The sequence below is a fragment of the Mesoplodon mirus genome (genome assembly GCF_964341445.2).
Source record: "Mesoplodon mirus genome assembly, chromosome: 1".
Taxonomy (NCBI): Eukaryota; Metazoa; Chordata; class Mammalia; order Artiodactyla; family Ziphiidae; genus Mesoplodon; species Mesoplodon mirus.
In genome coordinates this window covers 10,784,670-10,809,959 of record NC_138976.1, presented here as the reverse complement: position 1 = coordinate 10,809,959, position 25,290 = coordinate 10,784,670, and the positions used below count along the sequence as shown (strand labels likewise).

The following is a 25,290-nucleotide window of genomic DNA, read 5'->3' as shown; positions in this document are numbered from 1 at the left end:
AGCAACTCAGTGGATTAAAGACTTAAACATAAGACCCAAAACAGTACAACTCCTAAAAGAAAACATAGAGAAAAAGCTTCTTGACATTGGCCTTGGCAATGATTTTTTTCTTTTTTTAATTGAAGCATAGTTGATTTACAATATTGTGTTAGTTTCAGGTGTATAGCATAGTGATTCAGTATTTTTACAGATTCTATTCCATTACAGGTTATTACAAGATAATGGGTATAATTCCCTGTGCTATACAATATTATCCTGTTGCTTATCTATTTTATATATAGTACTTTGTATCTGTTAATCCCATACCCCTAATTTGTCAATGACTTCTTGAATATGACATCAAAGCAAAAATAGAAACATAGGATTACATCAAACTAAAAGACTTCTGCAAAGCAAAGGAAACAATTGACAAAGCGAACAGGTGACTTCCAGAAAATTTTTGCAAACTATATACCTGATAAAGGGTTAATATTCAAAATATATAAGGAATTCCTACAACTCAATAGTCAATTAACTAATTAATCAGCCTGATTAAAAAAGCAAATACTAGGGACTTCCCTGGTGGCGCAGTGGTTAAGAATCTGCCTGCCAATGCAGGGGACACAGGTTCGAGCCCTGGTCCAGGAAGATCCCACATGCTGCGGAGCAACTAAGCCCATGTGCCACAACTACTGAGACTGCGCTCTAGAGTCTGCAAGCCACAACTACGGAGCCCACATGCCACAACTACTGAAGTCCGCCCGCTTAGAGCCCGTGCTCTGCTACAAGAGAAGCCACCGCAATGAGGAGCCTGCGCACCACAATGAAGAGTAGGCCCCGCTCGCCGCAACGAGAGAAAGCCCACGTGCAGCAACAAAAACCCAACACAGCCAAAAATAAATAAATAAATATTTTAAAAAAGTAGCAAATACCTGAATAGACATTTCTCCAAAGAAGACATACAAATACCCAACAGGCATATGAAAAGATGATCAACGTCACTAATCATCAGGGAAATGGAAATCAAAGCCATAATGAGAAATCACCTCATGCCTATTAGGATAGCCAGTATCACACAAGCAAGCAAGCAAGCAAGCAAGCAGAAAAAAAACTCCAGAAAATAAGAAGTGCTGGAGAGGATGAGGAAAACTGGAACCCTGTGCACTTGGGTGAGAATATATCAACAAAATGGTGTGGCGACTATGGAAAACAATATGGAGGTTTCTCAAAAACTTAAAAACAGAATTATCATATGACGCAGTAATCCCACTCGGTATTTATCCAAAAGAGTTGAAATCAGGATCTTGAAGAGATATCTGCACTCTCATGTTCACTGCAGCCAAGGCCATGTTCACTTTAGCCAAGAGGTAGAAACAACCTAAATGTCCATCAATGGATGAATAGATAAACAAAATGTGCTATATTCTATTTACAACAGCCAGGAAATGGAAGCAACCTAAATGTCCATCAACACAGGAATGGATAAAGAAGGTGTGGTACATACTACTCATGGAATATTACTCAGCCATAAAAAAGGAATGAAATAATGCCATTTGCAGCAACATGGATGGACCTAGGGATTGTCACACTGAGTGAAGTAAGTGAAAGAAAATATCATATGATATCACTTATATGTAGAATCTTAAAAAATGGTACAAATGAACTTATTTACAAAATAGAAATAAAGTCACAGATGTAGAAAACAAACTTATGGTTACCAGGGGAATGGGGGGGGGATAAACTGGGAGATTAGGATTGAGATATAGATACTACTATATATAAAATAGATAACTAAAAAGGACCTACTCTACAGCACTGGGAACTCTACTCAATATTCTGTAATGACCTATATGGGGAAAGAATCTAAAAAAGAGTGGATATATGTATATGTATAACTGATTCACCTTGCTGTACAGCAGAAACTAACACAACATCATAAAGTCAACTATACTCCAATAAAAATTAAAAACACAAAGCAAAAACAAAAAACAAAAAACGTGCTATATACATACAGTGGAATATCACTCAGCCTTAAAAAAGAAGGAATCCTGTCATATGCTGCAACATGGATGAACCTTGAGGACATTATGCTAAGCAAAATAAGGCAGTCACAGAAGGACAAGTCCTGCATGATCCCACTTATATGACGTATCAAAAGTTGTCAAACTCTTAGAAGCGGAAAGTAGAATGGTGGTTGCCAGGGACTGGGGGGAGGACGAAATGAGGAGTTGCTGTTCAACAGGTATAAAGTTTCAGTGATAAGATTAAGAAGTTCTAGAGATCTGCTGTACGGAATGTGCATATAGTTGACACTACTGTACTGTACACTTAACAATTTGTTAAGGAGGTGTATTTCCTGTTACATGTTTTTTACCACACAAAAAAAGAGCAGCTATGAATGGAGACCAAAATAAATTAATTTGCAAGAGACACATATGACTTGAATAAATGAATAAAAATGTTTGATTTAAAAAAGAGAATGAATGCAGCACACACCCCACACCTGAGTGCATATGTGTACCAAGCTCATGTGACAGAAGAACCTCCCATACATCATCAGTGTATGTCTCAAACCAACTCTGAATTCCTGTCTTTCTCTCATTCCCTCAAATTCAATTGGATAAATCCTATCAATTTTACCTATTAAACATTTCTTGAATCTATTTCCTCTCTTCAATCTGCACTATCACTGTCCTACTTGAAACCACATTGTCTGTATCTCTCGCCTGGACTTCTGTAAAACCCTTTTAACTGCTTTTTCTCTGCCACCAGTTTCACTGACCCTTACCCAGCTCCTCATAAACAATTTACATTGCTAGAATGATCTTTCCAAAATGTAAATTTGACCATATCCCTCTTTCTACTTAAAACCTTTTAGTAGTTGCCTCTTGGTCTACCCCCATAATTCCTGAATCATGGTCCCTGCCCACTAGGGTACTGAAGGATTCACTTCATGGGTCGTAAGCAGATCCAATTCTCTATCATGATGAAGTTCTTCTGCTGGCCAAGTAAGAACAAGTGATGCAGGCTGGCCCCACAAAGGCTTTACTGAAGGAGCTATAATCAAAGTTAGTTGGAGGCCACTTTTTAGAGAACTGATTCCAAACTCAAGGAATCTGCCTTATCTCCTGCCACTTCACAACATGTGCCCAGTGCTCTAGCCTGAGTGAATGAACTCCTTGCCATTCCTTGAAGATTCCTTTTACAGTCTATTCTGTCTAGCAGGAATAAAAGATGTTTGGGTTTCCACCCCTTCTCAACATAGCTAATTCTTCCTTTTCCTTGAAGACTCAGTTCAAACTTTATCTTCTCCAGGAAGCCTTTCCTGAGTGTCTTCAGTCCTCAACCATGGCTCTGGTCCAAACAGAAAAGAAGCCCCTTCTTTCTGTACTCCCTGGGCAACCTCTGTTATCACCCACTGTATTATGATGTCCGTTTACGTTTCTGTCTTTCCCACTACACTGAATTTACAGTACAGGGGGCCTGGTACAGAGTAAGTAATACTGAGTAAATGTTTGTGGGACTGAATGGGTATTACCTTCCCTACTTTACAAACAGGCAATCAAGGAACTTTCTGCTGAAATATCTTTAGTGACACTGAACAGCAAAGTAGTCTTGCTGATTTCTGCCAGACTAAGTAACTACAGCCTTAAGTGACTGACATAAAAAGTCCTCTGGGAAATTCCCTGGTGGTCCAGTGGTTAGGACTCTGTGCTCTCACTGCGGAGGGCCTGGGTTCAATTCCTGGTCAGGGAACTAAGATCCCATAAGCCGCATGGCGCGGCCAAAAAAAACAAAAAAAAATCCTCTGGATGCTTTAGAACCAGAATTGGATTCATCTTCTGTAAAAATCCTTAGGAAGAGTTGAGGCATCACAAGTGGAGCTTTAACCATTATCTTATATATTTAAGATTTTCAAAGCACTTTCATATCCAGGCTCTAAAGCAGTTTTACAGGAATGAAAGTAAAGATGGCTCCCCCTAGCAGCAGATAAGAGGATCAAGGTGAGCAGCTACAGGAGCATCTGGAGGCCTGAGCTTTCAGGGTAGATCACAAAGGGTAAGACCTAGAACTCACCTGGACGGGCCCAATGCTCTTATTCCGGCCTCCAGGCATGCCATCTTCTCTGATTGCTGGAAGGAAACATAAGTTAAGACAGTAAGAAGCATGCCCACAGAAGTCTAGGCACAAAAAGAGAACTTATTTGGCCAAAAGCATAAGGTAGTAATTGGTGAAGCTAAGATTAAAACACCGATCTTTCTGGACCCAAAGCACATATTCTTTCCATCATTCCAGGCTAGCTCATAGGCAGCAGATACTTTTGGGCCCCCAAGGCACTGTATACACACTACACACACTGTATACATTCAATATGCTCAACAAAGATGACAGCATTATTAACAGTCCTACAGTTAAATATCCCACCAAAATAATGCATTTGAAGGCCTTGATAAATTCAACGGGGCGGGGGGCGGGGAGATAAAAAGAACACTCCCATTTTAAAATAAAATATTTTTTATTTCTAGTTTAGGTTTGAGACTAATTTGCAGGATGAGGAAAACAGGTTTTTTGTTTTTTCTGTTTTTTAATGACTCAGAACTTTGACCTCACTGGCTCTCTTCTACAATGGCAGTCAGTAGAGTTCCCTTGCAGTTGATTTCCCACTCATGTAATTCAACAAAAAGCAGCTATTTAGCATTTCCTAACTATAAAAAGCAGACTTTAAATAGTACCAGCCTCATTAAGAATAACCACTACTAACACTGTTACCATCATTGTTTACAGAGCACTGCATACAGGGGCACAGACAAGGAACCCCTGGTTCGCAATTACAGAAGGGTTCTGGCGTCTGGCAAAGCTCTCTGGAAAACATAACTTCTGAACCGAGTCTTAAAGGATAAATATGATTTATGCAGACAGGAAAAGGGTGCTCCAGGTTGAGTGGACAGTATACAGAAAAGCTTCAAGTTGAAAGTAAGCATGGAGTGTTCTTTCTGGGAATTTCCAAGTGATTCAGTCTGGCTGAAGCATGTGTGTGTGTGTGTGTGTGTGTGTGTGAGAGAGAGAGAGAGAGAGAGAGAGAGAGAGGGAGGGGTGGGGGGAGAGAGAGAGGCGCGGGGGGGGGAGAGAGGAGGGGAGGGAGAAAGGGAGAGAGGGAGACAGAGGAAGAGGGAGACAGAGGGAGAGAAGAGTAGCAAGAGATAAGGCTGAAGAGGCCAACTGGGGCCAGATCATAGAGAGCCTTGGACGCCAGGCTAAGAGTATGGACTTCAGCAGAGGAGCCTGAGGATAAGATGGAATGCAGGGGAGGATGTGGTCATGTTGGCATATTTGAAAAATCTTTGTAATGGCAACTGTGGAAGGTGGCTTGGAGAGGGTAATATTAACAGAGAAGTAATGGCATCATGTGAGAGCAAGCTTTGCTGTAATACACCTGGCTCCAAAAAAATTAACACGAACAATCTGTAAAGTCCTTAGGGCGGGGCTGGTTGCCTCAAAAGCTAAGGGCTCTAAGTCTAACAGTTACCTGTGGTAACTGAAAGGCTGACAGGAAGCTCATTTTCCTTAAAGCAGCCATTATTCTTAGTCTTAGAAGATTGCACACTCAGAATTAGACAAGCTTGAGTCTAAATCCAGTTTCTGCCAGGTCTGTGTAATTACAGACAAGTTTTTTTCATCTCTCTGAACTTCAGTTTACTTAAGAATAAAGAGGGCTATTGGAACCTGTCTTATGGGGTATTGTGAAGATAATACATAATTTAGCGAAAGCACCAAGCATAGGGCCTGGCATATGAAGTAGGAGGTAACAGTCTGCTTTACAAGGCTGCTGTGAATTTGGGTCAAGAAACATAGACAGCTAGATATATATTATCTAGATGCATGCTGGTTGTTGTCTAGAAGCTCTCTTTCGACCTTATTTCAAGTTCTAAACATCCTTAAAAATCATCCTCTGCTGTTCCAGGGTCAATGACAGTCTTCAGATACTCATATTTCCAATACTGGTATCTCACACATCTTTGCTTCAGCTCACAGGTACACAACAAACGTCTGTCACTGGAAGATAGAACACTGAACATTTCTCACTTGATACTTCACTCTCAGTGTCTTGGAGGTGAGGAAGGAACTCAACTTGCTTTCCTTTTTGTTTAAAGGGCCACAAATCTTAAAGATTTACATCTTGCCAATTTCACCTTCTGATATTTAAAAGCTTGTGTTGTCCCTCAACCTCACCTGGAGTAAGAAACTCCTATACGTGTGAGATAGTATCATGGGTAAAATTAACCCATGAGGATAGTATTAGTATTATCACTCCCACTGAACAGATGACTCTAATGCTCAGAAAAATGAAGTATTTTGCTTAGGGTGATAGAAACTAAATATCAGAATCCGACTATCAGATTAAGACCAACCTTCTTTCCACCACTACAATTTCCTGAAGAGTGTGTGCATCCCATTGGAGAAACATAATTTTAGGTGGTGCTTAAACTCTTAATTATACATTTATCCTAATGTGCATTAAAAATACTGATTTTCCGTTCACTGAAGTGATAAAAATTCCATTTGAAAATTAACTTTGATTTTTTCAAAAGATAATTTAGAAGAACATAAACAACTGGTTTAATCAGAGATGGTAACATCTGTTAAGACGGCATGATACTGCCTGAGGTGTGGGCAGCAATACCACATGTCACAGTGCCTCTGTTAAGAATCTGGATCATATTTTAAAACTTATATTCAGATACATGAGATTGCATTTGATCCTCACAACAACCTTAAGAAGTATACACATTATTATTATCCTATGCAGTTTAGACACGAGGAAACGAAAGCTCAAAGAGGAAAAGCGACTTGCTCAAGGTTATTCAGTGAAGAACTGACAGAGCTGGGATTTCAATTTAGGTCTTCTGATTCTAAAGTTGTGCTTGTTCCGTGATGCTACACTGAGCTAAGAGTAAGTTTTTCAGCAGGGCTGAGAGTCTTCTGGTAGTGAAGTTATTAAAACAAAACAACAGAACAAAGGGCTTCTGGGTATAGGATCACAGGAACGGTTCTGTTGCACCTCTCGTCTAAGCCTAAGAGAATGGCACCAGCTATGGTTCTTCTATCTACTCAGAAGAAGCACAAATACTTTTTCTGCTCTAGAACTCATGTACCTAATATTCCTCACTTGCTTAGGCCTGGGTAGCCAACCAAACCCAGAAACCAGAAAGGTAGAAAGACACAAAGCTAACTACCATCAAAGCGCTGTTCAAAATCCACTGGTGCTTCCCTGTGGTCTATGGGCTAATTAAATACAAGCTCCCTAGCTTGGCATTCAAGATCCTCTGTGATCTGGTTCTTATGGAACTCTCCATCCTCATCTTTAGCCAAAAATGTTACACTGTATCTACAGAGAACTACTTGTTAGTTCTTGAAAATGCCATGCTGTTTTACAACACAGTTTTGCCTCTGCACGTGTTGCTGCCTCTACTGAGAAAGAAACTTCACAGTGGAAAAGTCTAACACCACCACGTTACCCAAGTGACACCACCTTAACTAAGTGACTCAAGTTAAAATGACCAATAATGGGACAAACTTATACCATGTGCTCTAGATAGGATGCACTAAAAGGACACAACATTGCTTTTGTGGCATTCTTGCCAAAACTGCATAACCGCAATCTAATTGTGAGGAAAGTGACAAACCCAAATTGAGGGACGGTCTACAAAATAAATGATTTGTTTTCTTAAAAATTGACAATGTTATTAAAGACAAGAAAAGAATGAGAACTACTTCAGATAAAAGGAGATTAAAGAGACCTAAGAACTAAATATAATGTGTGATTTTGGATTGGCTCCTAGATTAGAAAATAGAAATTGCTACAAAGGACATTGGGATAACAAGTGAAATTTAAATATGGTCTGCAATTAGTTAATAGTATTATGTCATGTTAAATTTCCTGATTTTGATAATAGTGCTGTGGTTATGTTAGAAGGAAAGGGGAATGAAATCTGTAACTTACTCCCAAATAGTTAAGAACACACACACGGAAGAAGAGAGAAGGACAGAAGGGGGAGTCATTTTTACAAAGCTCTTTAAGTTTGTAAGGAGCTTGAACTTCTATTCCTTCAAGATTCTGCTCAAATGTTATCTCTCCTTGAGATTTCTCGGTGCTCCATTTTTATCCTGGTAAAGTGATACGGCAATGCCACAGGATCAGTCTCAACAATGTCATTCTACAAACACCAACCTCCTCCAAGCTTTCCTTAACCTTTTCACTTTTGAACTAGTTATCTAGCAAGTTATGAGACAACAAAGTTATGGGAATTTTAAGTATTTTCGCATAATTACTTAACTGATATGAATTCCCCATGTGGCTCAGTGTAGCTTCCTCTTGCCTCTGATGATTTTAACAATATTTCCCCCATCCCACTTCCTACCCTGCCCGCCCCCCCCAACCACAGTCAATTCATCAAACCAGGAAGCATCCTACACTAATTGGGACACAAGAGAAAAGTAGGACTTGGTCACGGCCCATGAGAGGATCACTGTCTAATAATGGGGGCAGCGGGGGAAACAGACAAGTACACAGACAAAGAGCACAAGGTGATCAGCGCTATGCAGAGAGCAAAAAAGGGTGATGGAAGCACAAAAGGGTTATGTGGTGGGGGGTGGTGTCAGAGAAGACGTCTTAGAGGATGTTACAAATAAAAGCTGAGTCTAGAAAGAAAAGTATATATAGTCAGGTGAAGAAGAGGGGGTAGAACATTCCAGGAAGATGAAACCAAATGTGCAAAGCCCCCAAAACATGAAATATCCCTGAGTTCTTGGAGAACTGGATTATGTGGGAAGAGCAGCAGAGGGAGAGGGAAGGGATGCCAGAGGCCTTGAGAATCATGCTGAGGAGCCCGACTTTACCTAAAGACTGCAAGATGTGTGAGGAGGATGTGTTTTGGGGGTATTGGGGTAGTAGTGGGGACGGACAGAAAGGGCCCAGCCTCTACTCACCACCCTTATTTAAATCTCCCTCATTGCTTTGCTAATTAATTTCCTGACCAGCCAAGTTCAAGGTCTGAAAAGATATCTATGTCCAGAGATGGGGGGCATAGGCTGACTGTAGGCTCACACATGACAGCTGTATTTTTTTTTTTTTTTTTTTTGCGGTACGCAGGCCTCTCACTGCTGTGGCCTCTCCCGTTGCAGAGCACAGGCTCCGGACGTGCAGGCTCAGCGGCCATGGCTCACGGGCCCAGCCGCCCCGCGGCATGTGGGATCTTCCCAGACCGGGGCACGAACCCGTGGTCCCCTGCATCGGCAGGCGGACTCTCAACCACTGCGCCACCAGGGAAGCCCAACAGCTGTATTTTTTAACAGTTAATTTTTAAAATTCTGAGGCTAAGTTTAGATTTATAGAACAATTGCAAAAACAGTACAGAGAATTCCCGTATACTCTACACCCAGCTTCCCCTTCTGTTAACTAAGCTTACACAGCTATAGATCATTCATCAAAACTAGAAAATTAACTTTGGTAGAACACTATTCACCAAAGACTTTATTCATATTTTCCCAGTTCTATTAATGTCCTTTTTCTGTTCCAGAATCCAATCCAGGATCTCACAATGCATGTAGCTGTTATGTTTCCATAGTCTCCTCCAATCTGTGACAGTTGCTTAGTCTTTCCTTATCTTCTGTGACCTTGACACTTATGGAGAGTATTTTGTAGAATGCCAGTTATTTTGAAGAATATTGCTCAATTTGGGCTTGTATGTATTCTCATGATGAGACTGGAGATAAATCTATCCATCCCTGTGTGTGTATATGTATATGTGCGCCCTTCTTAGTGATCATATCAGGGGGTACATGATGTCAATGTAAACACACTGATGTTACTCTTGACCCTTTGGCTAAAGTGGTATCTGTCAGAATTCTCTACTGAAATGTACTATTTTTCTCTTTGTAATTACTAAATATTCTGAGACTATTCTAAATATTCTGTTTCTGTTTAAACCCATGCTCTCTTTTTTTAGCATCCATCAGTGGATCTTGCCTATAGCAACTACTATGGTGTTCTAATGGTGATTTTCTATTTCCCTCATTTTTTCTACACTTACTAGAATTCCTCTGTAAGGAAGAATAATCATTCCTCTATTTATTCAGTTCATTTTATCAGTATGAACTCATGGATATTTTATTCTTTGGGTTATAAACTAATATATATATATATATATATATATATATATATATATATATATATAATTCTTTGGGTGAAAAACTAATATAAACTAACATATATCTAAATATCTATATCTATAGCACCTTCTAACTTTCCGGCACCACAAGATGCTCCAGACTCATCTTATATATTCCCTGCCTCAGCCCTAAAATCAACCAGTTCTCCAAGGACTCCTGATTCCTTTTATTGATATTTAGAAACCAAGATATGGACGCTGGGTGTGCTCGTTACTATTGCGGGTGTCACTGCTTCTAGCCCTTCTCAATGGCTGAGCTAGGAAATATATGTATGTATACCAACTCATCTATCTACACACACATCTATATTTTTTTAATCTATCTAAACATGAGTCCATATTACAATAACCTCTGACTCCAATCTAGCACCAGAGGTTTCATTCTAGCCTTCCCCTTTCCTGATTTATAACTTCTTTCCCTGATGTGAGAAACCCAACTCTCATTATCAACAGTATTATTTCCTTATTTGTTCAACCCTAGTATACAAAGTAGTGAAAGAATTCCTAAACCATAACTTTGAGAGAACCAAATTTATAAGCCAGAGTGCTGTTTGTATACAGTTCTTTTTGTCTTCAGTTTTAACAGTATACAGTCAAAACACTATTTTCCAGCTCTTCTTCCTCGTTCCCTTCAGTGTGGCTATGTGATTTATTTGTAATATTACACTCATTTGCTATATGCTACAGTCTCTCTCCACCCCGCCCCCACCATACTGGTTGCTTTAAAAAAATTTATATACAGTGAAATTCACTTCTTTTGTGGTGCTTAGTTCTATAGCTTTCGACAGATGCATAAAATTATGTGTCAAACACCATAGTTCCATCACCCCAAAAATACTCCAGTGGCAACTGCAATTTTAATTCTGCTTTCTCAGCACCAACCAGGAGGTGGCAGGGTTTCTCTCTGAGACGCAGCCTTCACCATGCAACTGAGCCTGTCTGCTCTGCATGCAAATGGGCCTAGGAAGGCAGCTCTAGATCCCTCACACCTCATGTGTCATCTTCTCCTGGCTATGGTTAGAGGGGTTATGTTGGGTAAGCTTCTTCCTCCCTGGAAGAGGCAAGTTTGGCTGAAAGCCTCAGAATCTCACACTCTTGATTGAATAAGCAGGACGATTCATCAGAGAGAGTAGTCAAGAAAGCAACTCATAAATATGCTTTGATAAAATACTCTCAGTGAAGGCAACAAAGGAAGATGAGAAAACTGGAGACCAAAACCAAGTCAGATGACCAGACTCTCTCTTTGAGACATTACTTGGAAAAAAAAAAAAAAATGACATTACTTGGTGGCTTGTAAGGATTTCTGCAGCAGTAAACTGATAGTGGGGAAGGGAGAGGATTTCTAGGTAGCGGAAGGAACCTAGCACAGGCAGGACAGTGCAAGGCATGCTTGAGGTACAGTAAATTCTGGACAAATGAGGTTAGAAACATAGACAGGGGACAAAGATGGTAACAGTTTAAATGCCTTATTAAATGTTTTTATCATTCAGTAAATATAGCACATTCCAACATGCAACTAGTTATCCCATACGGTAGACATGTGAAGCAGTGTGTTGTCCATGTGGTTAGGTACAAGTTTTGCTTGATTAATAACAAATTACATTTTAAAAATTATTAACTGTCAATACAACAACCACTAATCCAACTACTTGTAAGTCATTGTATCTCCCTAAGCTGCCTCTGTAAACTGAGGATAATAGTTAACAATAGGGTTGTTGTGTGTATTTAATGAGATAATGCATAGAAAGTATACAAGACTTTTTGGTACACACAATGCTCAGTAAATATTAGTATTGTAAGTAAATTATAAATGACCTATATTTACCTAAATGCCCTTCTATATCTCTCTTAACTCTCTTCGTAATAGGCAAGTTTTCAAAAAATTCTTATTATCCCATACACAATTTAAAAAACCAGTCTGAAGTGTCTGCTACAAAACCAATTTGAACAATTCATTAAATCTGACTAATCCCCACCCCATACTACTACTATGAGCTCTTAATACCTTCCTGGGTATTTTATATACATAGTCATATTTAATCCTCTACAGAGCTCTGAAAGTTAAGTATTATCATACCATTTTAAAGGTAAGATTTAGCATCAGAGACATAAAGCAAACTGCCCAAGGTCACCGAGCTAGTCTGTCACCAACCTCTGCCCTCCTGAGCCTCTATTCTTTTACTGAACTATACTGCACCACTCTCCACCCTCCATAAGAATACTCCTAAAGTTCTGACATTGGCCCTCTTTCTCTTCTGTATCCAAGTTCTCTCTTTGGGTGATTTCTACCCACTAACAAAACTTTACCACCTCTATGCCAATTGCTCCACAAACTCCTACTTGTAAGCAGGACTTTTCACCTCAGTTCCAATCCAATGGACATCTATGTGTGTGTCCTTCTCAGGTACTTCAAATTCAGCACCTACCAAGGCCAACATTTTGCCCCATTCTTTTATTAATTAATTTACTATTTATTTTTATTATTATTATTATTTTTGCGGTATGTGGGCCTCTCACTGCTGTGGCCTCTCCCATTGCGGAGCACAGTCTCCGGACGCGCAGGCTCAGCGGCCATGGCTCACGGGCACAGCCGCTCCGCGGCATGTGGGATCTTCCCGAACCGGGGCACGAACCCGTGTCCCCTACATCAGCAGACGGACTCTCAACCACTGCGCCACCAGGGAAGCCCCAATTAATTTAATATTAATTCGAATTACCAGCTTCAACCTCTGGTACTGCCCAATACTCAGTATGTCACCAACTCCCATCAGGTGAGCTTCTCCTGCATCTCCCCATCTGTGCCATTACTTTCCCCGCCTCTCCTTCAGATCCTTCCTACCTTTCTTGTGGACTCTTCTAAATACTTTGTAGGTGTTTTTTCTTCTTCCCCCACCCCAATCCATTCTGCAGAGCTGCCCTCTGGATTAACCCCCTTAGAATATTGGTTTATTCATGTCATCTTAGGTTAATGGCTCTTGGAAAACTTCCCAATAAATCCCAAATTCTTCACCAACCTGGATGCAGATTTCTGAGTATGCCCAACCTGAGTATGCCATGCTTGTACCAAACAAAATGATAACACATTCAGGGGACCTACTGCCTTCCTGCCGTTTCATATAAAATTCCTGCTTCCTTTCATCATGCTCTGAAAAAAGAATTAGTGGAGTATATTAATCCTAGTTAGTGCCTGATTGTTAATTGGAGTCTTGTCACATGGACCCTGTGCATTCATTCGCACAGGATCCTTAACATCTCACCAGTCCTTTCTCCCACCTAATCTGGGAGATCCCTGTAGGCAGATTCATTTTGGGGTTATGAGTACACAGTACAAGTGCAGGCTTGGGAAATGAATAACTCCAAGGCTTAATGGCTGACACTAAAGATAAAGTGATGGGTGAAGCGTGGGTAGCAGAGCCGCAAGCACCACTCACCCTTCCGGTTCATCCCCATCTGGAGGCATTTGAGCAGGCGGCAGTACTGGCACCTGTTCCTCTGCTTCCGAGACATGACACAGTTCTTGTCACGACTGCACCGATATACCCGCTTGTTGCAAATGCTCCGCTTGAAAAACCCTTTGCAACCCTCACAGGAGATGATTCCATAGTGCAAGCCTGTGGCGCGGTCCCCACAAATGAGACAGGTTCGTTGTTCAGCCCGATCATCTGGAACAGAAACTGAACATATGCAAGTTAGAACACAGTGGAAATAATGGCTTTAAGCCTGCAGATCTAAAATTAGCAACCCTGGATAGACCCAGAACATTACCCTCTCCAGGCTAACTGGCAAAGAGGTGGCATCTTTAAAACCCTTGTTGTAGGAGCAGACTCCTGCATCTACCTGTAGATACCGCAAACATAGCCTAACTAAAAAAAGAACTCACATTTCTTCCTCTGAGTTTCATCATCACTTGGACCAGTAACCAAGTCAGAAACCTGGAAGGTATCTTTGACTCCTCTTTCTCCCTTACCTTCTTTAGCAACAGCCCATCACTTCTACCCTGTAGGAAGGTGGTAAGGATTACTTATCATGTATGTAAGTGCCCAGCATATGGTATACACCCAATAAATGATAGTTATAATTAATAACAAGTGAAGAAGCTTCCATGCCCAGCTAAGCCATCCACGCATCCAACAGATATATACTGAGCAACTATTCTCTTCTAGTCACTGTTGTAAGGCATGGATACAGCAATGAATAAAAGACCCTGGTGAAGCTTACATTCCAGCAGAACATCTACTCTGTGTCCAGGCCCTGTACTAGGTATTGGGTATTCAGAAATAAATCATCATAATACCCATAGTCAAGGAACTCACTGTCTAGCAACAAACAAGTTAGTCAAAGCAGAAATTCAGGCTGGAATATAGCTCTTCACTTCCTCTTCCCTCAAATTCCACTTTGGACCAAGCAACTGCCAAAGAACAGGCATATGACAAAAAAAAGCGCCTTGGTGAACTATGTCAGACCTTGGTAGCGGGCCCAAGAAACCTCCAGCAGAGAAAGACAAATATCATATTATATTACTTACAGAGAAAACAAACTTCTGGTTGCCAAAGGGGAAAGGGAGGGAGGGATAAACTGGGAATCTGGGATTAACAGATACATACTACTAAATATAAAATAGATAACAAGGACCTACTGTGTAGTACAGAGAACTATATTCATTGTCTTGTAATAACCTATAATGGAAAAGAATCTAAATATGTACATAACCACTCTGCTGTACACCTGAACACTGTAAATCAACTATTTACCTCAATTAAAAAAACAAAAAGGAAAAAAGAAACCTCCTGGCAAGATTCTAATCTGTGCCAAGCACCTAACACATGTTATTGTGCTGAATCATCATAACAAACCTAACTGAGGTACCCTTATTTTACAGCTGAGGAAACTCATGAAGCTCATGAGGTAATATCACTCTTCAACAGTCACCCATCTAGTAAGAAAGGGAGCTAGGGCTGGAACCCCCAAAGTCTATATACCTAACAAACATACTCAGTGGCCACGGCAAGGCAAATCTATCCATTCTACGCAGGTAAGTCAGGCCCTTCCCTTGGGAAACACACACACACACACACACACACACACACACACACACACACCTTAAAAAAAGCCAAGGTCTCCCTTTGTAAATGAACAAACAGAAGGAAGCAAACTGTCCCAAATGGTGCTCGTCCAGATGTCAGATAGAGATTTCTGCACCTCCGATTCTTATAAAGGACTTGAAGGGTATTTAAAGCATGTTTACATTCATCATCTCACTTGTACCAAGACCAGGGCATGGATTATTTTTATCTTATAGATACGGCAAAGAAAATTCGGTGAGCACCAATCGTGTACCATGCAATGTTCAAGAAGTTTTTACTGTCTTATTTATTCATCTCAGTGACTGTGAGAGGTATCTTTATCCCCATATTACAGAATCAAGAATCTTAAGAGTTAAGAAAGGGCCTTAGAAATTGGCTCCAACAGACCTTTACCTGAGGCATGAAATGAACTCCCTCTAGGATATTCCAAGACAAGGGGTTGGAACTCTACTTGCACATATCCAGTGACTCAATAAGGTACTTCATTCCATTCATTCTGTTTTAGATAGTTTTAATGGTTCAAAAGCTTTTCTTTACACTGAGCCAAAGTCTATTAACCTGAAGTTTTCCTCATTGCCCTGAGTTACGTGCTCACGGGCAAAAAATAAATGTATAACCTAGCCTAGTTCATATATCAACCATTCAGAGATTTAAAGATAAGTGGGGTTCCTAACTGTGAATTTTTCTTCTCCCATTTTTTTTTTTTTTTTGGCGGTACGTGGGCCTCTCACTGTTGTGGCCTCTCCTGTTGCGGAGCACAGGCTCCGGACACGCAGGCTCAGCGGCCATGGCTCACGGGCCCAGCCGCTCCGCGGCATGTGGGATCTTCCCGGACCAGGGCACAAACCCATATCCCCTGCATCGGCAGGCAGACTCTCAACCACTGCGCCACCAGGGAAGCCCCCTCCCATTTCTTATTCTTAATCATATAGTATCAAAATTTCTTATAAAACAAAGTATCCAGAACTAAATGGTTTGATTTTCTTAATTTAAGACTCAATTAGTTTTGTTTATGCATCTGCAGCCATCAACACCAGTATATACATAGTATTTTATAATTATCGATGCTATGCTATAAAAATGCTACACATTTTATAATGGGAAAAAAATGAAGCTTAAAGAGGTAAGGAAATTTAATTGGTTATATAATCAGAAGTGGAACTGAAATTAGTATTCAAGATTTTCTGATTCTGAGACTGCTGTATTTCCAATCCCCCCCTACATTTAATTCACATCTGGTTCACAGACATCTAAATCCTGAAGTATTTATCACATATAACATTAACGCATGTCTTTCTTATTCCATTCTTGGGAAGGGTAGGATTTCTAAACCCAACGGTAGGACTTTACACTTGTCTTTGATCAAATTTATCTTTATATAAGAAATTCTATGTGTCATTCTGGTCTATGGAACTCCTTGGGGATCCAGTCCTGCCACCCAGTATATTAGTTATTTCTCACTCCTCCTCCTTTTCTCTAATATTGTATGGTCAATATTAGATCATTTTCATTTCCAACCTTAAAACAATATTCAACAGAAATGTGGCCTCAGGCAAGCTGTTGGAGCCCCTTCTCAATCTGACTTAACCAAATTAACCAGCTGGAAACAGTTGTTCAACTAGTTTTTTCTGTTAATTAGGCCAGACATTTCTCTACCTTATACATAAGGATATCATGTTATACGCCTCACTGAAATTTCAGATTCATTACATCTACAGTATTCTTTGACTAGTGAGCCTAACAACACAAAGGAGATGTTCATAACCATTCAGCACTCTTAATCTATTCAATGTTCTTAATCTGTTAGTCTACCTGAAAATATAACGGGAAAAAAATCAGGCAAATAAGCACTTCAAAGTAGAGACTATGGGAACATAGCCAATATTTTATAATAATTTTAAATGGAGTATAATCTACAAAAATATTGAATCACTATGTTGTACACTTGAAACTAATATTGTAAATCAACCATACTTCAATTAAAACATATATATATATAAAACAACACCACCAACAGAAACAATAGCAACAAAAACAAAGTAGAAACTATGGCTCTTAGTAACTGTAGTGCTCAGTAAGGTAACAGACAGAGCTGTTGATGAAAATCTGAGGGTCCGAAAAATGATAGGTATTTAAAATCCTGAACAAGGCAGCTTGCTATCTACAAAAATAGCAATGGGTTTAAAAATAGGAGGAGAGAAGATTCTTACTAATTTATCAGAGAAGTTCAATGTTTGTCTTGATCAGGAATACTAGAAGGTAGAAGGGCTCAGACAGTATACTCTAAAAATACCATTTCCTATGAACAGGAGCCAGGACTCCTAAGAGAAATGGTTAATTTCAGGTTTGAGGCAGAATGTATACAAGATGAGTCTTGTACTACCCAAGACTAATAATGGGGTTATGTCAAAAGGATACAGGGAGCAACATAAAAGCCTCCCATTGGCCTTAAATGGAGCAGACTATGCATCAAAAAGAATAATGATGGCAATGGATTAAAACACTTCAGATATAAAAATCAATGAGTTCATAATAATATTAAAAAGAAAAACTTCATTAGTTACCACTGGAGGTTTCTAGGACACCAATTCAGTATTCTGAAAATTGATGAATGAAGGGGAAAAAAATCAAACATTAAAGTAAAAACTATTGGAATCTTCTTTTGCTCTCCTCCCCATGAGTAAGAGAAGAGAGGAGGGTGAACACTAAGACAGTTTTTAAGAACTTTAAACTTTAATTGAGAAGATTGGCATTAGGTAAACATTTGCCTGGCAGTCAAGGGAAGAGGCTTGGGTGGGGAGGTAGAGTTGAACTCGGGCCCCATGGCAAGGTAAGTCTCAACTCAATGATGGAAAGGAAAGAGACAACTGTCAGCTCTACAAAATCTTCTGAGAAGAGGCAGTAGAACATAGAGATTAAGAACTTGGTCTCTAAAGTCAGAATCCTTGGGTTCAAATCTAGGCTCTGTGACTTACTAGCTGTGTGACTTTGGAAAGCTTCTTAACCTCTCCAGAGGTACCTCAGTTTCTAGTCTATAAGATGTGGATCATACTACCTTCTTCAAGGAACTGTTGTGAGAATCAATGAGTTAACAGATTACCTATAAATGACATGGAGCTCCAGCTTCCTCATGGTTTGTATTAGAATGAGACAGCTTTACGAACTCTAAAGTACTAGACAATATTGTTGACTGCCTTTCTTTTTCTGACTTAAAAAACTTAAAAAATTCCACTAGCACAAAGGAGGAGTATTCAGTCAGTCTGGTGGCAGGGTAAGGTAATAACAGATTTCCTAGAGGAGGTGAGTTCTGAAGTATGCCTACCAGTTAGACAAGTGAAAGGAGAGGAGGGTATAAGCAGAAGAAACAACTGGCATATAAAGTAATGTCTCAGTTTTGGCGCTAGAAACCTCTAACTTGGGTTTTCCCCAAAACAATCTCATTCATTTCTAAAATAGCCAATATAGTTTACTAAGCTTCAGCAAGACTAACTCAAGATGAGTTACCCAGAAATATCCACAGATACAACATCAAGTTATATCCTACCCCTCTATATGTAAAACAGTCATGATTTGCCCAGAATTTTTTTCCTGCAAGATGTTCTCAAGGATGCTTGCTGGTTACTCATGAGAAATAAATGTAACCACACATGGGCATTGTTAGAAAGAAAGGTAACATGCTTGTCTTTGCTATAGTCTTTCAAGACTTAGAAACAATCTTAAGAATTTTTTTTTTTTTTTCTTTTTGCGGTATGCGGGCCTCTCACTGCCGTGGCCTCTCCCGCTGCAGAGCACAAGCTCCGGATGCGCAGGCCCAGCGGCCATGGCTCACGGGCCCAGCCGCTCCGCGGCATATGGGATCCTCCCAGACCAGGGCACGAACCCGTATCCCCTGCATCGGCAGGCGGACTCTCAACCACTGCGCCACCAGGGAGGCCCAAGAATTTATTTTTAATCAGAAATGATTCTAAGGCAGGTAACAGGAACTATCATATCATTTTCATTTCTTCACACATTAACACTCTTGTGTAGAGAGAGAAGGGCTAATGCAGAGCTCGGTTAGGGTCACTATGGACACAGATTAATCTTCAGAGGCAGAAACATCAAGTTCAAAGGAAATAATGAAAATGATGAAAAAAGCAGCTGATATGGTTGGCTTAGAAGATTAGTAACAATCTGAACCAGGTAAGAGCCCTAGCAACGTCTCTTCAGGGTACCAATGACATGTGCCCGCTCACACAAATCGATGTTCCTGTTTCTACATCATTTAGCAAGAACAAAAAGTAAATGAATACAAGGATATTTATAAATGAATCTATCTGGTCGTCAATCTGACCAGAATTTTACAATACTGAGGTTCTTGTTTTATAAAAATGGCAGGACCCCTTGGTTACACCTAACCAAGATTATACTGCAGTATTAAGTCTCAATCAAAAACATTAACAGTGGGCTTCCCTGGTGGCGCAGTGCTTAAGAATCCACATGCCAATGCAGGGGACACAGGTTCGAGCCCTAGTCCGGGAAGATCCCACATGCTGTGGAGCAACTAAGCCCGTGCGCCACAACTACTGAGGCTGCACTCTAGAGCCTGCGAGCCACAACTACTGAAGCCCACACACCTAGAGCTCATGCTCTGCACCAAGAGAAGCCACCGCAATGAGAAGCCTGCACACCACAACGAACAGTAGCCCCTGCTAGCTGCAACTAGAAAGCCCACGTGCAGCAACAAAGAACGAACTCAGCCAAAAATAAATAAATAAATTTATTTAAAAAAAGAAACAAAAACCATTAACAGTAACATCTGGTACCATGACTGCTACATAGAAGAAGCTCATTTTGTTGAATGAATGAATAAATCAATAAATACTATGGCTTAGTGCAGTGTTTTCGAAATTATGTCATAACCCATAGCATCACGACTAGCATTTTTGGAAGAAATGAAGGAAAATATCAAAGTGCATCACATGTAGTAAGGGTAAAGTATTGTGAAACCTTTCTTTCAATTAAAGTGTGTGCATTTTATGTCTGTGTGTACATGTGTGCAGCGGATCACAATGTACTATGGATCAAATTGTAAAAAGTTTAAAATACACTGATTTCGTGGTTAAGACATACTGGGTATGAATTCCAGCTCTGCCACATCCTAGCTTTGTTAACTGTGGACACACAACTCAGTTCTCTTAAGTCTCATTATCAACTGTAAAATAGAGATAACAATAGTACTCACCTCATGCAGTTGCTAGGGAATAAATGATTATAGGTATATGACAACAGCTAACATGTACCTAGTGCTTATTATGTAACAAGTTCTGTTTTATATGTGTCACATATAATAATTCACTCATTTCTCACAACTCTATTATCCCCATTTTGTAGATGTAAAAGACTGAGGCACACATAGGATAAAAAATATGTCCCAGGTCCTCAACAGGACCTAGCTATCTAGTAGGCAGCAGAGCCAGGATTCTAAGCAGACTATCTTGAACCAGGATCTGAGACCTTTCATACTATACCATACTGCTTAATACAATTCCTAATATACCGTAAATACAATAAATGTCAGTTGTGCTATTGTTATTAAAGGTACATTTCCTGTAAGATCAGAACCTGATAAAAATTGCAATTTATGAAACATTCTGGAAAGTATTTTGTTTAAAAAATCCATCTTAAAAGCAATAAAGAGTGCTTTAATAAAAAAAGAAAAGGCTTTCATAGAAATCAAATTATTATTATTAAACTCTTGGCAAATTAGGAATAGAAAAAAAACTTGCTTAATGTGATAAAGACTATCTAAAGAAACCTGTACCAAATATCATACTTAATGGTGAAATGCTTTAAAAAACCTTTTCTTCTGAGATTGGAAGACAAGGATGGCCCATTATCAATACCTTCATTCAACACTGTACTGGAGGTTCCAGCAAGCACAGTAAAATTTAAAAAAAAATACAAAAACTAACTATATTTCTATCCCAGCCACAAAAAGAAATGAAATTTCAAAAGATGCCATTTATAATAGCATCTAAACATATAAAATACCTAGGTTGTAATCTAATAAAGACATATAAGATCTCTATGTAAAAATTTTAATACAGTTATTTAATGTGAAATATTTCTAAGATAAACTGAAGAAGATTTCAGTAAATGGACAGGTATGTTATGATCATAGGTTGGAAGAGTTATTATTGTAAAGATCTATAGAGTCAGTAAAATTCCATTCAAAATCCCAGTTCTGTGTGTGTGTGTGTGTGTGTGTGTGTGTGTGTATACCTGACAAGCTAATTCTAAAATGTATATGGAAATGCAAAAGAACAAAAATAGCACAAATACTTAAGAAAAAATAAGATGACTTTATCTACCATATATCAATATTCATTTTAAAGCTATAGTAATTAAGATATCTTTTACTGGCTCACAGGTAGACAAACAGACCAAAGGAACTGAATGGAGAATCCTACATCATCATACATATATGGATATTTAATTTATGATATGAGTGGCACTGCAGAGCAGTGACGAAAATACAGTTCTTTTCCATGAACAATGTTGGGACAATCAGATACCTAATATGGGAAAAAAAAAAAAAAAAAAAAGAAACTTGATCCTACCTCACCCCATGCAAAGTATTTAATTCCAAGTAGATAGCAGACCCAAGTATCAAAAGCAAAATAATATACCACTCAGAAGATAATAAAGGAGAATATCTTCATGATCTTGGGATAGGAAGAGATTTCTGAAACAGGCCATAAAAAGCACGAACATAAAGGAAAACATTAATAAAATTGGACTACATTAAAATGAAGAACTTCAAGAAAGTGATAAGGCAAGCCACAGTGTGAAAGAAGATATAAGCAATACACACAACCTAGAGTGCTCACATCCAGAACATATAAAATTCCTTTACATCAATAAGAAAAAAGCAACCCAGCAGAAAACTGGGCGAGAGACCTGAACACGCATTTCACAAAGGAGGCTATCCACATAATCAATAAACTTATGAAAAGATGTTCAAACCTATCAGTAATCAAAGACATGCAAATTAAGACATGCAGATTAAAACCACAGTGATACACTATTACACATCCATTAGAATGGCTAAAAATTAAAAATGACTTCAAGCTATGGTGGCAATTTAGAAAAACTAACTTTCACATACCATTGGTAGAAGTGTTTACTGGTACAACTACTATGGAAGTGTGTCATTATTAGAGTTGAAGATACACCTATCTTATGACCCATTCCCAGGCACATACCCAACAGAAATACATGCACATGTGTATTAGAAGACAAGTTCAAGGATGTTCACAACAGCATGCTTATAAAAGTCCCAAATTAAAAATTACCGTACATTCATCAACTTACCGTAGGTTAACAGTGTAATTCGTACAATATAATACTTGACAGCAGTGAAGATATTTGAACTACTGCAACAGCACAGATGACGCACACAAACAGTGCTGGGTAAAAGAAACCAGGAAAACGCTAATGCATCCTGCAGGATTCCGTTTGTATTAAGGAAGTTAAAACAACAACAGCAACAACAATAACAAACAAGCAATATAGGGGAAAGAGACGCAGAGTGAAGAGAGTGCTGGGGTGGAGAGAAGCCTGTGGATCCTGTCAAGGTTCTATTTCTTGATTTGGGTGGTGCCTGTTTTATATTAATTCATTAGGCTGTAAATTCGTGTTTTATTTACTTTTCTCTAAGTGTTACATTCCACAATAAAAAGGTTTAAAACAAAAGATAGCAGGGCACTTCAGGAAAGGGAAATGACATCATCAATAGTAAAATGAAAGAACACAAATGTAAGGTGTGTTTGAAGGAACTGCATAGGATATTATAGTTAAGTAGAGAGCAATGGTCAGAGATAAGTCTAGAAAGCTAGTTTGGAACAGAGTGCAGTTGATTTTATCCTACTGATAAAAGGCTACTAGATTTTAAAATAGAGGTATATCTGGATCAAAGCAGGATTTTTAGGAATACTAACCTCACAATGATGTGCAGGTTGCCACAAGATGGATGGCATGGGCATCTAGGTAACAGGAATGGTAATGAAGGAATGGCTGAATGGAAGTGAAAAGAAAGCATAGGAGCCCTAGAGACGGCTTGTTGACTGACTAGATTCCAGAGGGGGGATGAGGGGAGGACGGGATAGGAAAGTGTTTAAAAAATGAACTCGAGGGGCCTCCCTGGTGGCGCAGTGGTTGAGAGTCCGCCTGCCAATGCAGGGGATACGGGTTCGTGCCCCGGTCTGGGAGGATCCCATATGCCGCGGAGCGGCTGGGCCCGTGAGCCATGGCCGCTGGGCCTGCGCATCCGGAGCCTGTGCTCCGCAACGGGAGAGGCCACAACAGTGAGAGGCCCGCGTACCGCAAAAAGAAAAAAAAAAAAAATGAACTCGAGGTTCTAAACCAAGGTGGCTGTGAGAAATGTGATATCACTAATAGAAAAGAGTAAAGCAAAAGCTAAGTGAGGGACAAAAATCAATGGCTTTAGTTTAACAGAGGATGATGGGCAAGTCAAACAGAAGTTTTCCAAAGGCAGTTACTTAGAGGACAATGGTTCAGGCTAGAATGAAGGATTTGGGAGTCATCAACCCATGGGAGAGTTGAAGCTATGGCAACAGGTTAGAACTCCAAGGAGGAAGGGGATGTACGGAGAAGCAGCCGGAAGGTAAAATGGAGACACAGAGAGGGGAAGGTAAGAAGTTAGGGAAAGAAAGTGAGATGACATGACCAAAGAAGAAACAGGTAGAATATAAATCCATGATTGTGAGAAAGATAAGGGACAAAAAGGGTTTCACAAAGAAGATGAGCACTGTCAAACACAATGCAGGTCAAAAAGTGTGAGGAATAAGAAAAGGCTCAAAGATCACTGGTGAGAAGTTTCAGTCAACTGGTTAGAACAAAAATCAGATTCAGTTAAAAACAGGTGAGTGGTAAAGATATAAAATTAGTATTTTATTATCACTCCAAGAGTGATAGAGAAACATTCTGCAGGAAGAAGCAACAGATTTAAGCAAATGTTTATTTTTTAACTAGGAGAAATTCATATGCATTTAAAGAAGATAAACATAAGAATAAAGCCTTTTAAGAGGAGAAAGAACTGTAATCCAGATATACTTTCAAAATAAAAAGTAATGAAATGTAAAAAAATTAAACATTAAAATTTTTCTTATGTATTTTATTTTTATTAAGAAAAAGGTAAAGGTACATGCCTAGTGTCAGAAAAGGAAAGCGATCTACCCAAGGTCACACAGCTAGTCAGTGATGGATCTGAACCTCAACCTTACTACTTTTCCAAAGACAGACTTCCCATTATACAAACTACCTCCTATGGGGGTGGGGTACAGGAAGAGAAGGATGGTATATATCAAAATTGAGCCTCAGTGCTGCTGCTGCCTTTTTTTTTTAACCAAAGAAACAACTGGAGTCACAACAAAATCTGTGTAACTAGATGTATTCTTACCATGCTGTGAGTGAGCATGAAGTACCTTCATATTAGCAACCAGTTCTACTTTAACTTGGTTAAATGCAGACCAAAACCTGTTGTTGAAATGCGTCTTACTGTCATACCTCCACTCAGCCCTGCTGCTACAAAAATACCTCCCCAATCCCACAAAGAGCATTTTACCCATTCCAAGGGCTCAGGTTACGCAAATTACATTTGGAAACTGATTTTTATCAAAACCTGCTTTTCAGACTGTGATGAAGGCCAGATTTAGGAAATGGAGAGTACAGCTGCTCACTAGACCAAAATTATGCTGACAGCTCAGGCAATCTGGAACTTGGCTGGGTAAAGGGTATCAAAAACAAAGGGGATCTGTTTCAACTGGATTGCTGGTTCTAACTCCCTGATCAGTTGCATAGTCTAAGTACTGACTGCAGTCAGTTTTATAGGTTGCCACTATCTGAAATGAAAGCATCAGGCGGTGCAGCAGAAATGAAATTGGAAACAGGTACCCTCAAAATTTCATTTGTGAATACAGAATTCAAACAGAAAT

The 25,290-nt window shown here is 39.5% G+C and overlaps 1 protein-coding gene across 3 annotated transcripts in view; it reads right to left on the bottom strand.

The window, feature by feature from the left end:
- The window catches only part of NR6A1 (nuclear receptor subfamily 6 group A member 1), a 208,241-nt gene that overhangs the window by 25,412 nt on the left and 157,539 nt on the right, over nt 1–25,290 (bottom strand). For all 3 annotated transcript variants that reach the window (XM_082617754.1, XM_082617755.1, XM_082617756.1), the window contains exons 3-4: nt 13,640–13,882; nt 4,057–4,112 (exon numbers count right to left, since the gene is read on the bottom strand). In XM_082617754.1, the coding sequence (XP_082473880.1) occupies nt 4,057–4,112; nt 13,640–13,882 (299 nt within the window). The remainder of the gene's footprint in view (nt 1–4,056; nt 4,113–13,639; nt 13,883–25,290) is intronic.